The sequence below is a fragment of the Truncatella angustata genome, assembly GCF_020726525.1.
Source record: "Truncatella angustata strain MPI-SDFR-AT-0073 chromosome Unknown BKA67scaffold_9, whole genome shotgun sequence".
Lineage (NCBI taxonomy): Eukaryota > Fungi > Ascomycota > Sordariomycetes > Amphisphaeriales > Sporocadaceae > Truncatella > Truncatella angustata.
The window spans coordinates 782,554-796,514 of NW_025763389.1; the positions used below are offsets into that span (position 1 = coordinate 782,554).

The window sequence follows — 13,961 nt, forward strand, 5'->3', positions numbered from 1 at the left end:
CAAACTATTTTTCGACGGGGAGGCCGACGTGACAGTGGCATACAATGAGAAGTGGTAAGGCTATTGTGCCAAAGCCCGCATGTTAATATATCGCAGCAAGATAACAACGGCAGCACTTCCATTTTCTTTGCTTCCATGTCTGGCCAGTTCGACGTCACGCAATTTTACTGTTAACAAGCCCCATTGATATCCTTACCAAGGACCGCTACGACGCTACACCCTTGTTTGTAGCTTCACGACATGGACACGAGATGGCGGCGAGTGCCCTGCTTTTCATTAAAAACACTTGTCTGGACTCTACGGATGCTTTTGGTCGAACTACACTTTTTCTGGGCGCGGAAATTGGAAAGTCTCAATCAGTGGATCTGATTAATCATTATGTTAATTCAGAATCTGTACTAAATGATGCAAATCCTGAAGGCATGGACTCTAGGCCGGCAATACCGAGTAGCACATCAAGCTATTGTGATGTCTGCAAAATGTATATTCGAGATGATTGCAATCATTATAGCTGCGCAACTTGTGACGGCGGTGACTTTTGGATATGCATAGAATGCTATGAGTTTGGTATGCGGTGTCAGGACAAACACCAAGAGTAGTGGTTTGTGAAAGGAGAGCAGGGAAAGCCTTGAAACTTGAACTCAGTTTCTATTTTTATCAAGTCTTTGAACTCGAGAAATGGTATTTTATAATCGGTTATGCAGATGTTCTACGGAAGACATTCTGCCTTGGCTTACAGATCGACCTCTATTTACAATCGGAAGTGGCCATATCCGAGGTCCGCTGGCCGTTGTTAACGACCAGGTCGACATGTAGAAAGGGTTATCTTCAGTATTTTCTGCAGTAACTGGATCTAGCAGCTTGACATGGCTCTTTGAGCGGTCTGAGCTTACAGCCCTACCGTAGTTCAGACCGTACATTATTGCACCTTTTAGTCCCTGTATCCTTTTAGATATTTCAGAAGCTCTCAATGTCCGCCTCCATACCTCCTATATTCAAGCTCTCCAGAACCAACGCACCCTCGCGAAACCAGGAGTCATGGCCCTTGTTTAAGAAGGGCTAAAATGGGGATCCCTGGGGGCTGAAAACGGGATCCTTCGAACCTGCCAAAACAGACCCAATACACTGCCTATACATTCTGAGGTATGGGGGGGAAAATGCGGGATTGGACGTTTGTTTTAGCGCCTGTGTTCAAGCAATGGCGCTGACCAGAGTAAACACTGCTATCAGAGCCGTAGCTAGACCACACACATAACTGCCTACAGTGAACGCGAGTTCAAGACTTTGGCTCACAGCTGCTGCGATGGCAACGGCGACGATACCACAAAGTAGGCTTCCGGCAATAAGTAAAAGCAGGTATCTTATATGCCAGCCTTCGACGATTAGAAACCCCTTGATTTGATTTCCATAGGGATTCGCCGCGTCCCCGCATTGGTCAAATTTCAAGCCTCTAAGAGGAAGTCAGCATAATGAGCCAAAATGATGAAAAATGATAGATCAAACACGCTTACTCGTAAGTATGAATGAAACCAGCTTTCTCCAAAAACTCCAGTCCTTTTGCTTCAATGCCGTTCTGCCAATAGTACTCCGTCATGCGGTTCATCCATTGATATTCTAAACGTTGCCTTTTCAATTCATGAAGCTTCCAAACTCTGCAATGAAGGTCGTCAAATTCGTTGTAGGTGGTGTTTGCGCAGTTTACTGATTCATTATGTATATCGCCATTGATATCAATGGCACATTCACACGGCTCGAAGCCTTCTTCCACCATTTCAGAAATGGCCTGGTTTATCATATCAATGCTCTCCAGATTTGTCATATCCCTAGTTACCACATGAATCTCGATTGATCGAGGCTTGGAGGCATCAAAGCGGCACTCAATAACTTGAACCTGCATTGCTTACCGGTTATTGCACAGCGCCTATGCATCAGGGGGTGACTTACTACTACATCCCTCACTTCTCTCACTGAGTAAAGTGAGTACCGTTTCCACCAACCTCCGCTTGACGGATGTTTGCGCAATTTTTTGACGTCAAGAAATTCACCTTGGACGATTTCGAGGTCCGTAGCGTAATATCGTCTTCCACGTTTGGCGCAGAGGATGATACACTTGTCGAAACCATTCTCTAGGCGATAGTCACAATAGCTGGAAATTGCGCTCTCGTTTCTTCTTTCCAAAGTCAAGGAGTTTCTAAAAACGGTGCAAGGCTGAGAGTCTGTCATGTCGCATCAAAAATCTCGTCTTTCCGAGTCTGTGTTCGTGGTCAAAAAGAAACGGATATCCGGGAGCATTTTGAAGATATTAATAGTTTCAAAATATGCCTTGAGGATATGCCTTATACATAAAATACTACTTAAACAGTCGATATGTAGCAGCTGTTATCGGCGTGCATGAGGTATGCTTGTAGTTTTGGCTAGTGGTGTATGCAGGCTGTGCTTGTGAACCATGGTGACTGTACGTGATTGTCGGCGAGTGGAAGCCAAGTAGCTTTACAGCCCATAATTGAATGACGGGTCTCTTGATAAAATGTTGCCTTACAGGATTTTATTTTCTGATGTACAGGTTCATGGCACCTCAGTCCCCGTGATTCGAGAAAAGGCATTTCTAACATGTGCTGTTGCCAGGCAATGCAGTAGGATAGGGATGGAGGGACGAAATGAGAGCTTGGCGCTCCATTTGTATAGTGATACAACTTGCTAACCGTAGCCTGCTAGCCAGGTGCCTCGCCTTCTTAGCCACGACCCCGCTTTTGGAGGCGAAGACATAGCGGCCGTTAATTGTTTATTTGCGGTAAATATTTGCGCTACACGCAAATTTTCCTCAATCTCGATACCCCCTAACGATTGCGGAGTAGTCGGAAATTGATACAGTAAACACAAATGAATGATGGCTAAATACTTCGAGGCTGGTCAATGCTCCTTTACATGTGTATGGAATGCGTACTAAAATCATAGCCCGATGTTCAACCAACAAACGGAGTGAGTTCCGTTGCAGTGACTACAACATAGCCGCGAGCTGGCCCAGGCCATGGGCGCTCGGGCGCTTAACCTCATTGTAAACCGGTGAACAGGTATAAGACAGCCCTCGAATCTTTACCTTCAAATTATCAATCGCTATCCAACATGCCGACTTCTCAGAACAGCCAGTCGAAAGAAGCATCAAACACTCCCATACTACAAATGCAAATTCAGCATGCGACACGATTAGCGGAACGTGATCAGGATGACATACGTGGACGTGCATTATCGATCTCAGATATTGCGAATTCTGTGATATCACGCATAATCGGACATCGTCCGATTGCGAGCCAAGAATCAGCTGATTCTGACGAAGACACGCATAAAGTGATTACCGAATTAGAAGCAATACTGTATTGGGGTCGGTGAAGCTTTGAATTATTATGGGAATGATGGGTACGAATTTGTAATAACGGCAGGTCGCTTATTCCGAAGCGCTAAACGCTAATTTATAGCATGCGATGAAAAGCCGTCCTCATTAGATTAACAGGCAACAGGCGAAGCTTATGATGTTTTGGCCCCTACATAGATGCTATTCTTGCTCAAACAGGACGTTTAATTAATGGACACTAAACGTGACGTTCTGCCTTCGAAAGTATTTTTTACAGCTCGTAGACAAATGACGTGTCTTCGCATAGTTTAAGTTATGATGGACAGATTCATGGCACTTTAATCCAGTGATTCGAGAAAAGGCACTTCTTCTATGTACTGTTCAATGTAGTAGGAAAGGTATGGAGGCATGGAATTAAAGCTTGGGATTGTAACAAGTTTCGAAGGCAATCTGCTGGCATGGGATTTGGCATATCATTAAGTCCCCTAATCGATGGACCGATCGGCGCATGATAAACCTGACCATAACCGGGAGCTAATTCTCGCACTGAGCAAGCTTCGCTATCTAAAATATCGAACGAATGGACTAACCTTACTGTGCCCGGCTGCCGCCGCCTGACAGAGCTAGCCACTGCAATAGATAAGGCCATAAAGCCTGGAAGCCAAGCACATTCATCATCTCTGGTCTGTTCGATAATCTACCTGGATACTGTATAAATCCATCGTATGACGCATTGTCAAATCCTGCAGAAGAGCGATTGCGTTTGTGTACATGGCGCAAAAGATGGAGGTGTGGAACATCTGTGTGAGCTGCCCCAGATGCCTGGAGCGAAGCGCTCTGGAACTCGGGACTGTAACTGCTAATTATACTAGTCTAGAGCACTTATCTTTCAAGTTGACGGAAGAAAGGGAAACGATCGTGCAAGCTTACTCCGTAAAGACTAACTCCGCCGCCATAGAGAAGTGTCGGCCAGATTGACCGAAGTCGACGAACATGTTATCTAATTTAACATCTGGACATAGAATCAGGTCATCCAAGGGCCGGACTCAGTTGCAATAGGAGTGCCGAACTATATAACCTGTGTGAACCATACCGTCTTTGTGAAGAATATAGAGTGCCTCTAACACGCTCTTGGCTACCTGTTTGATCTCAGGACGCGATAACCGTCTACTATTCGACTCATTCATTAAGTCAGTGTTCCGGTATTCCAACGATATGGAAGGAGGGTCAATCGGCTCCTCAACCTTGCCAATTAAAGGACGACGGAAAAGGGTCTCACATTGGTAACGCTTCAGGACGTTGGCTTCGTTCGCCAAGCGCCAGTGGGGTCTGATACTCTTGAGGATACATTTTTCACACTTCCCGTTCCTGCGCGCCGGATCAGTTATCGTTCAAGGTCTAGGATCCGAGGTGTTACAAGCTGAGGTAAACAGCACCATTGTCGGCAGCCCGATGTAGCTCCTTGACGACAGAGTAAGTTGACACGCGGCCTTTGAGTATCTGACCGATGCTGGGGAGCGACGCCATAAGAACGATGTGAGACGAATCGGCTTCGCTTAGCGAATTCCCTCGTTCATCAAAAGATCTTGGGATGGCGGAGATCCAGGCGAGAGACGTTGAGCAGCTTTTGATCGACTTGCCGATTGATTGCATCTAATCAAGTACATCTTGAGTTAGTGCTTGGCCTGGGCAGCCCCTCTCTGGCTTGCGGGGCCTAGCAGATCTGTTGGCATCCAAGTGCCTAAGCACCAAGGCTATCCTACTAAAATGCGCGACGACTTCCCTAACCCAGGACCAACGAAAAGGAAAACTATCGCCCCCCAGCAGTTCAGACTATCCCCTGAACGCCTTGGGTTTGGGATATCTGCGATCAAATCCGCTCAAGGCAATCTAAACCCTCAGTGAGCTATTGCTTAACTACCTCCGAAGCCTCCCAGGCCTTATTTTCACAACTCGATTTTTACAAGTGTCGGTTTTGGAAAACATGGCGGGTCCTGGTTGTAAGATCTCTTCTATTTCCTCTAACACTTTCAATTTGCCAACATAAATACATCAAGGACACAGTTTTTACTCGTGGGTAATGTCAGAATCGGTAACACTACTCGTAGTACTAATGTCGTTCAGGACCAATTCCACAACCTACGATAGGCTTCCTGTAGCATACGGAGCAGTCTTCAATAAGCTGAGGAGACTAACGCCCGGTGCTGTGCAAATACTGGTGTGGATCTTATACGGCAGATCGAAGAGTGGTCAAACGATACTTGTGGAAAATGTTCTTCTGGCTGAATGGCGTTGCAGGAGCTGGAAAGTCGACCATAGCCCGTACTATGGCCCACTCGTTCGCAAGCCATAGCAAACTCAGAGCCAGCTTCTTTTTCAAGCGAGGCACAGGTGATAGAGAACACGCAATGAGATTATTCCTGACTCTCGCGTACCAGCTTGCGGTCAAGACCCCCGATCTATTGCAGCACATCGATAATTTCACCAAAAAGGATTCGGTCAATGTCCACACTGGACTTCGAGAGCAATTCGAGAACCTAATCTTACGACCCTTCAAGCACTCTCTGTACGACCACTGCAGCCTCAAAAACTCGTTATTGTAGTGGACGCTTTAGACGAATGCGATCGCCAGGAGCAAGTTGGGCTCATTATACAACTTTTCTCTCGACTTAGAGAACTAGTTTGATAAGTGTGAAATTATTCATTACAAGCAGACCGGAACCAGGAGTTCGAAACGGCTTTCAACTCGTGACTAACTATTGCCAACAAGTTGTTTTGCATGACATCGCCCGCCCGGTAGTTGCACATGATATTGCTACATTCCTGCACCAAGACCTCGGAAGGATCAGGCATATTTTAAATAGTGGTTCACCAGATGGCCTGAAGATATATTAAAATTGGCCTAACGTAAGAGATGTTGACATTATAGTTTATAGAGTAGTACCACTCTTTATCTTTGTAGTAATCGTTTGTCGTATAGTGGAAGATCGCGTATAGTTTAGCGACCCAGCATATTAATTATAAGAGATCTTAAACTACGAACCGAAGCTTTACCACGGAATAGTTGACGCGCTCGATACAACGTATCTCCTTGTCCTTATACACCTTGCGGGGAGAATCGAGAGCGGCTATATTTGTTCGATCGTAGAAGTAAAAGGAGTCTTAGGCTTTATTCTAGTTCTCGCTGAGCCGCTATCCGTTTATCTCCTTTAGCACTCCTCGACAAAGACAATGCCTTTATAGCTGGAGTCATTCGAGATTTGTATTCCGTGCTCATTGTTACGCCCCACGCAACCAAGCCTATAGTACTGTTCTACATATCCTTTAGCAATTATCTGTCGGATCCAGAAAGGCGAGAAAGCAATCTGTTTTGGACAGACGAGAAATTTGTACACAGTCAGGTCTTGTAAAGGTGTCTTCAAGTCATGACATAATCGTTGTGTCAAGATATTTGCAACATGCGATCGGCAGGAGTTCAACGCCACAGCGTGGACATAGAAGTAATCAATTCTTGTTTACCGAGTCATGTGCAGTATGCTTGTATACATTGGGCAGATCATTTGCCGAATGAGATTTTGTCGCAAGAGATAGAAACATCTATCTTCCTATGTTTGAAACATCATTTTCTTCACGGGGTTGAGATATTATGCTGGCTTGGAAGGGGTGTGGCAAGTACAAACATCATTGACCACCTCAGTACGACCTCTACAATAAGTTGCAAGCATGGTTAATTTCGCAATAATACTAATCTAACCAGCCAAGTCCTCAATTAGTTTACTTCCTATCTGATGCGAAAAGATTTGTCATTACTTACATCTAGATCGTTGATATCATACCGCTTCAAGTTTACATTTCAGCGATCCTTTTTGCCCCTCGAGAGTATTGTTCGTAAAATCTTTGAATATGGGGTTCCTATATGGATCTCAATGAAGGTGAAGACTGACATTCATTGGAAGTCCCTGCGACAGACAATCGATGGGCTGTCAGAGTACTTTTCCATTGCTACCTTCTCTCCCGATTCGAAATTACTGATGAGGGCTGCTGATGATGAGCCTATACAGATATGGGAGGCGAGAACCGGCGCGTTGTTGCATTTCTCTGGGAGCTCGGATCTCAGCCTGCCTCCTGTCTTTTCAAACAACTCCAGAATCATCATGGTTGCTTCGCGTCATGGTCAAGTCTTTGTCTGGTCTGCCGAAACTGGGGTTCTATGGCAAAGCTTTGAAATTCCAAAGGCACCAGTTTTAGCCGTCCGTTTTTTCCTCGACCCTGAAGCCATCATATCCGTATCAAGTGATGGTGTTGTGCGGATCTGGTCGGTAACGAGCGGAGCATTGACCGAGATGTTTCTAAAACCTCTCTATATTAACGACTTCGTCAAGTGCCTTCTTGTTCCCCTCCGTATTAGTCTCTTATTCCTAATTATAATATCGTTACTTACTCTTAGCACTTCCTAGGCCACGTTTATAATCTTAACCATTAATCCTCTCCCCTTACTCTATTATCTACCTTGCTCTACCCACTTTAATACCTACTTAGTCTGTCCTCCTACTTTGGCTAAATCATTAATTTAGCATTCCTTATATTTCTCTATCTGGCCTGTGCTCGGATTAATCATCTCACCTCTCTGTTTAGGGCAGCTCGGCACCTCGAAACAGCTGCATAAAGTCAACGAAAGCCTAGGTAAAGCCATTTTGAGCAGTGGCGTGGCATATAAGGCAGCTTGCACTAACGCTAATAGTAAGCCATTTAACTTTCGTAAACTGAGCAGTTCCTTCCCACTCTCGTCCATAACTAAACAATTAGCTTCCTGCCGGATCGAGAAACGCTTTTGAACACAAGCTTATGCGACAAGCTCACCAAAAGTCAACCATGAGATATTTATAGCTAAGAGTCACATTGCCTGTTCAAACTACGTCACTCACTCCGTGATAAGACCAACCAATGTACATCTTTCCCAAGAATATTTCTTTTCAAATAATCCGACGTCGGGGATATCAACTCTCGCGATGAGCTTTCGTGGGTCGTCCAACCGTTTTATCTGCGGATTTTCCGTATATACAACCACGCTCGTTTGCCAACGCTTTAGTTTTACGGTGTATAGCTCGCCCTCGGTCGGAGTATAATCTAGGATATAAAAGTAAAAGACTTGGGCTCAATTTGAAGTGAGAATGACTCATTTTCAATATCGCGTTTTCCTCGCCGGCTAAGGGTCTGCGACTCCAGGCTAGAAGCAAGCGGTGGGACGTCTGCGATAGGATTTTCTTCGAAGGGATGTGACAGGAGAAGAACGCACCGTATTGCTGCGCTGACTTGGGATCATGAGTGAGCAAAGTGGAGAATTGAAGAAAAGACTGGTACTTTGGGAGCGGACGGGAGGTTCTGACCTTTCCACCGGAGAAGTGACTGAGAAATAATACCAGTGGAATATTGAGCAAGATCAAAGAACAATCTTTTTTGTTCTATGTATTGATGATGTAACGTTTACATACATGGAACAAACTCGGGTGTTCTAAGATCTGCTACAATCTTCCGAGCTAGGTTAGTCGAGTCAGCTTACACAGTTGCTGCCTAAAAGCAGGTCATCTACCTCCTTTAAGGGTTCGATATAATACGGTCTATTTCATGTTTACAAAGTTGATTTTTGCATGAAATAACGAGTTTGCTAACCAAACTTACGCCTTTCTCGACAACGAATTCTGCACAGGCTATCCGATATGGAGTCGATTCCATTTGGCACACTGCCTCATCCAGTTTCCCCAACAGCGAAGCTGACACCTTTCACCATATCTATTCCCGATCATGAGCTTGAACGATTGAATTTACTACTGAAACATTCTACGATCGCAAGGCCCAACATTTGGAACTCTGGCGAAGGTGGATCGCTTGGTATATCCAGAGAAAAGGTTGTCAATCTGGTAGAACATTGGAAGAACGTCTACGACTGGTAAAGCACTGCTTACCCCATAGCATGAATCATCTGAGCTAATTATCCATAGGAGAAAGTGGGAGTCTGCCCTCAACTCAATCCCTCAGTACAAGATTACCCTCTCCGACGATGATTCCAAAAGCTATGAAATTCATTTCTTCGGCTTATTTTCAACAAATACGTCAGCAATCCCAGTCGTGCTCCTCCATGGATGGCCAGGATCCATGGTAGAGTTTCTGCCTATTCTTCTTAAGCTGAGATCTCAGTACGAGCCGTCATCCTTGCCATATCACATCATTGTACCTCATTTTGTGGGATTCCCATTTTCGAGTGCGCCACCGCTCAACAGAGAATTTACTCATTTGGATAATGCTCGTCTCATCACGCGTATGGTACATGCCTTGGGCTTCTCGGAGTCCGGGTACGTGGTCCAAGGCGGCGATTTGGGTTCTGCAACAGCTACAGCTATCGCTAGCGTCGATCCGGCCTGCAAACTTGTACACGTAAACTTGCTGCAGATCCCACCACCAGTAGGTGTTGATATAGAAGCTGATATCAAAGCCGGGAAATATACCCCTGAAGAAATAATATCTCTCAACAATACCGCCGATTTCCTCAAGACAGGAACCGCTTTTATCATGATTGATGGACATGAGCCATCAACAGCGGGGCTGTTGATTGGAAGCAATCCAGTCGCACTGCTGACCTGGATCGGTGGCAAGATGGTCGAGTGGTCCGACGAGACGCCAGATGTAGATCTAATATTGACGAACGTGGCTCTGTACTGGTTTACTGGTTGTTACTCTACATCTATTGGTCATCATCGGCTAATATCTGGTGGCAACTTTGAGCCGCTCACGGGTGGCTGGAAGACGGTTGAGGTCCCCTTGGGGTACTCTTGGTTTATGAAAGAGATCAGCAACCCGCCCAAGGTGTGGATTGACCAGACGGGAAAAGTCAGCTGGTATAGAACGCATAGCAAGGTATGTTTCCGACTAATTATTTGGGCCCTGTATTGTTTGTACTGACTTTATTTTGCCAGGGTGGTCATTTTGCTGCACTTGAAAAACCAGAGGAGTTGTGGGAAGATGTCGAGGACTTCATTGCTGAATTCTGGTCCAAAGCAGCGTGAACCATGCGTGTTCCTCCTGCTGACGCTGAACGTCGTTTCTTTCTCGGCTACCTTTCGTGTTACGAACGGAGGCTAGGAACCCAGCCTTATGTGGAAAGGAGACTTGCAGACGTGTGCTCGACACGACTTTTTTGCAACCCCTGTGTCGATCGCTATGCCCTTGTTCCAGGCAGTCGGCGGGTGTTCGATGAGGTATATAATTATAAGGACTCTATTTTCGAGCTGCAGAATCACCGTATCTTAGGTGGGAAGCTTGGTAATTCTTAACCTCTTTAGGAAGGAAACGCTAGTAAAGGCGATATACGAAGGTGCCATTTCTTTATTTCCCTTATAAATAGGCCAATAATGTTGACTATGCGAATTAAGAACTTGGCAATGAGACCCCCACGGCTATATCTAAATATATAAATTTTGTCGCCCTACGATACCGACAGATGAGCACTTGACTTTACGGATTTTAGGCAGTTCTTACAGAATTATAATGGCGCATTAAAAAACTACATCCAGCCATAAAAATCATTCCATGCTATTGTACAATAAACTTGCTGATATTTGTATCTTGTTCTCTCTTATACATCACTGCTTGACCCCTGTCCAGACTGCTCTAGTTGCCCAGGTAATCTAAAGGAGATCCCGAATAGTGGAGTATGGCCGAGCACAGCGTTTACATCTATACACTCGTAGCCAACCAATCGGCTTTGTTCTCCAAAGTGTTGCATGAGGTGTCTCCAGTTCTCAACCATTCATTACTACACGTGGTACACCACACCGAATTGCCAACATTACCGTATAACAGCCTTCGGAATCATTCTTGCTAAGACGAGTGACCCTCGTGATGGCGCGTCTATACTCGAATCTTGGTCAAAATATCCAGAAGCTGAATGGCGCTACCACTTCATTTATTGTCCCGACTGGGATTTGTGTCACGACGGCTACTTCGCTCATACCGACCATGACTGGGACAAGTATCTCAGATATAGTCTCGGCTGATTAAGCGTTGTATTATGGACAACAGCAAGCCAATGTGGTATGAATTTGAGCTCGGGGATGTTGGCAATCGCTCTCACTACTGGTGTATTTAAATCATTTTGCAGGTTCAATAAGTTATAGCCAGTGCTATCACAACTTGCTTTAATAAAACGCAAGATTTCTTTGAAACACAAAGATGTAGCAACAGAGAAGCTCTAAAAACCGACAATGATTTGGATCCCGACTATGGTCCGGATGGAAAATTTCGCACATTTAGCGCAGATTCCATATTTAATTCAGAAGCCCGATTCTAGAACACTAAGTCGATGAGACCAGAGCACGGAACTAGGCACTAGATGGGCGTCGAGGATAACGCGCCTTAAAAACAATCTGCGACGAGTAACTTGACCCATTAAGAAAGTTACCGAATGCTTGGGAGGGAAGTTACGATATAACTAACACAAAGCAACTATAATCAGAAATCCTTGACTGAGGACTGAGGACTGAAGATTGAGGACGCACATGGGGTACTGCAGCAGTTCGCCGTGATTGCGAGCCGGCCCCACGGATCTCCAACATTTCCCTGCTCAATCGAGGCCGTGTAGCGTCAAGACAAACGACTAGCTGATGGATTTATGTGTAGTGTCTCGACCTTCTGCAAAGACCTTCTTTTTCACGGCCAACTGTGTCTCGCCGGGTGGTGCTCAAATCTCGTAAACGACGAAGACGTACTCCATGGCACTCTGGACTCCCTGTGACTTGGTAGAGCTAGGCTGGGGCCGAATCTGCTTGACGCACACTCTGCAGACCCACGAGCGTTCTTTCGCATTCTGACTATCGTAGCCAAAAACGTCAGACCCTTGAGCGATTGTCTTTGCTGCGCTCTCATAGTGTATAGCCTCAAAGTGACGAAAAACACGCTCTTCGCAATCACTTTCTGCTTCGGCTTTCAATTTCGGTTGCTTTTCGAGCAGTTCTTCATCAAAATCTAAATGAATTGATCTAAACAATGAAATGTTTCTGTCTCAAAAATATTTAATGCGTCCCATCCAAGTCATTCATAATTATTTCTACTTTCGTTTAAACTCCGTACGTTAAGATATCAGTAAAAAAAAACCCCCCTTTTGATCTAGACATCCACACAGATGGGTGCCTTATGAATTAATTCCTTAATTCCACCAAGCAAGATCAACTCGTCTTGCTTTTCATGCGATTCGTATGTCTCGTTTTTCTGGAGGTACCAGTTGACAGCGGTTGTAGTCTTCCCCATGCTGTCTTGAAACTCACTGTCATCACTTGGTCTCAAGAAGTATGCGATGCTGTATCGATCACATGACTCGAGTGGCAGAGCACGATGAAGTGCGGAACGAAGTCTGTAGTTGGACAGGAATCGAAGGGTATCGCCGACGTTGACAATAGCATGGCCCGCCCGAGGCTCGACGCTTTGCCATTGCATTTGTTCCCCAGTTTCGAGACATAGAAAATCGACAGGCGAGAGGACTTGGAGGCCCCATTGTGGGGCAAACAACAGTGTGAGAGAGCCAAGATCAGTGTGCTGGTTCTGGCCTACCTCTTCCTTGGCCGTGTCTAGGGTAGGATAGTGATTGAAAAACAGAGAGCTTTTGGATGGCGCGTCATCGCGATGGTACTGTTGGAGGCTATAATTTCCTCGGAGTTCAAGCTTTGATGAGATGCAGTCAAGCAAGAGCTTGGTGACAAAATGGCACGCGTCTTGGAAGTCAGAGAAATGCGACAGATTCTCTCGGACTACTGACGGCAAAGCCCAGCGACCACGCAGTTCTGAGCGTCCGAGCTGAAGTGATGGATCAGTATATGTGTGCCTGTAGACATCCAAGATGAGATGTAATACCTTCAATGCTTCCCAGCCGTCTCTATTCTTTCCGACTCCAGCGTGATGGCCAACCGGCTTATATCTAGACGATCGTCAATTAAGAACCCTCATGTCATTTATCGACTTGCATACCCATGTGAATTGCTGACCGTTACCGTCTTCATTTTGGCGACTTTGTCTTGCTCGAACCATTCTTTCATATGTTGAGAAACATTATCCAAGTTGGAAAGCAGACTCTGGCAACCCGGGGAGTTTAGATTCAAGAAGAAAAAACCAACTTCTTGACACGCTAGAATCAATTTGTTCATCTCCAAAGAGTCTCGATCCATCAACTTCGAAAAGTCAATGGTTCTCAAGGAGGCAACCACCACTGGGGTGGTTTCAGGCATAGCTTTTAAGGTAGAGCTCGGCATTTTTGCAAAAACAAAGATCAAATAAGAATGTAAGTTGCTCTCTGAGGAAGAATTGGTTGCATTGAGATGGGACACAGCAATCTGTCGGGAGATCTTTCTACTTATAATCTATCTCGGTGTTATTGCCAAGAGATCCAACGTCTCAAAAATATTTTTGCGTGCTCGGATCCATTCCTCTACTCCGTGAAAAGACCATCTTACAGCGACAATAATTCCTCATGTTCTTTTGAACTCGTATACCTCGGCAAAGCCCGGAATATTGAAAAACTAAAGAGTCAGTCTTGCAATACATACACTGCGCGAAAAACGCAATTTGC

At 45.3% G+C, this 13,961-nt stretch overlaps 3 protein-coding genes across 3 annotated transcripts; 1 reads left to right on the top strand and 2 right to left on the bottom strand.

The window, feature by feature from the left end:
• Window positions 1-838: 838 nt before the first annotated feature.
• On the bottom strand, window positions 839-2,635 carry BKA67DRAFT_695302 (uncharacterized protein). Its single transcript, XM_046109302.1, has 3 exons — window positions 1,945-2,635; window positions 1,512-1,891; window positions 839-1,450 (listed from the first exon to the last, which is right to left on the bottom strand). Exons 1-3 carry the CDS (start codon window positions 2,221-2,223, stop codon window positions 1,192-1,194), a joined length of 918 nt encoding a protein of 305 aa, XP_045953282.1. The 5' UTR covers window positions 2,224-2,635; the 3' UTR covers window positions 839-1,191.
• Window positions 2,636-9,066: 6,431 nt separating this feature from the next.
• On the top strand, window positions 9,067-10,410 carry BKA67DRAFT_524527 (Alpha/Beta hydrolase protein; the record flags this gene model as incomplete). The annotated part of the gene is made up of 3 exons (XM_046098581.1): window positions 9,067-9,296; window positions 9,349-10,261; window positions 10,321-10,410. The coding sequence occupies 3 exons, from the start codon at window positions 9,067-9,069 to the stop codon at window positions 10,408-10,410; spliced, it is 1,233 nt and encodes a 410-aa protein (XP_045953283.1).
• A 2,098-nt stretch (window positions 10,411-12,508) lies between these two features.
• On the bottom strand, window positions 12,509-13,620 carry BKA67DRAFT_525544 (uncharacterized protein; the record flags this gene model as incomplete). The annotated part of the gene is made up of 3 exons (XM_046098676.1): window positions 12,509-13,192; window positions 13,250-13,313; window positions 13,364-13,620. 3 exons carry the CDS (start codon window positions 13,618-13,620, stop codon window positions 12,509-12,511), a joined length of 1,005 nt encoding a protein of 334 aa, XP_045953284.1.
• Window positions 13,621-13,961: the final 341 nt, after the last annotated feature.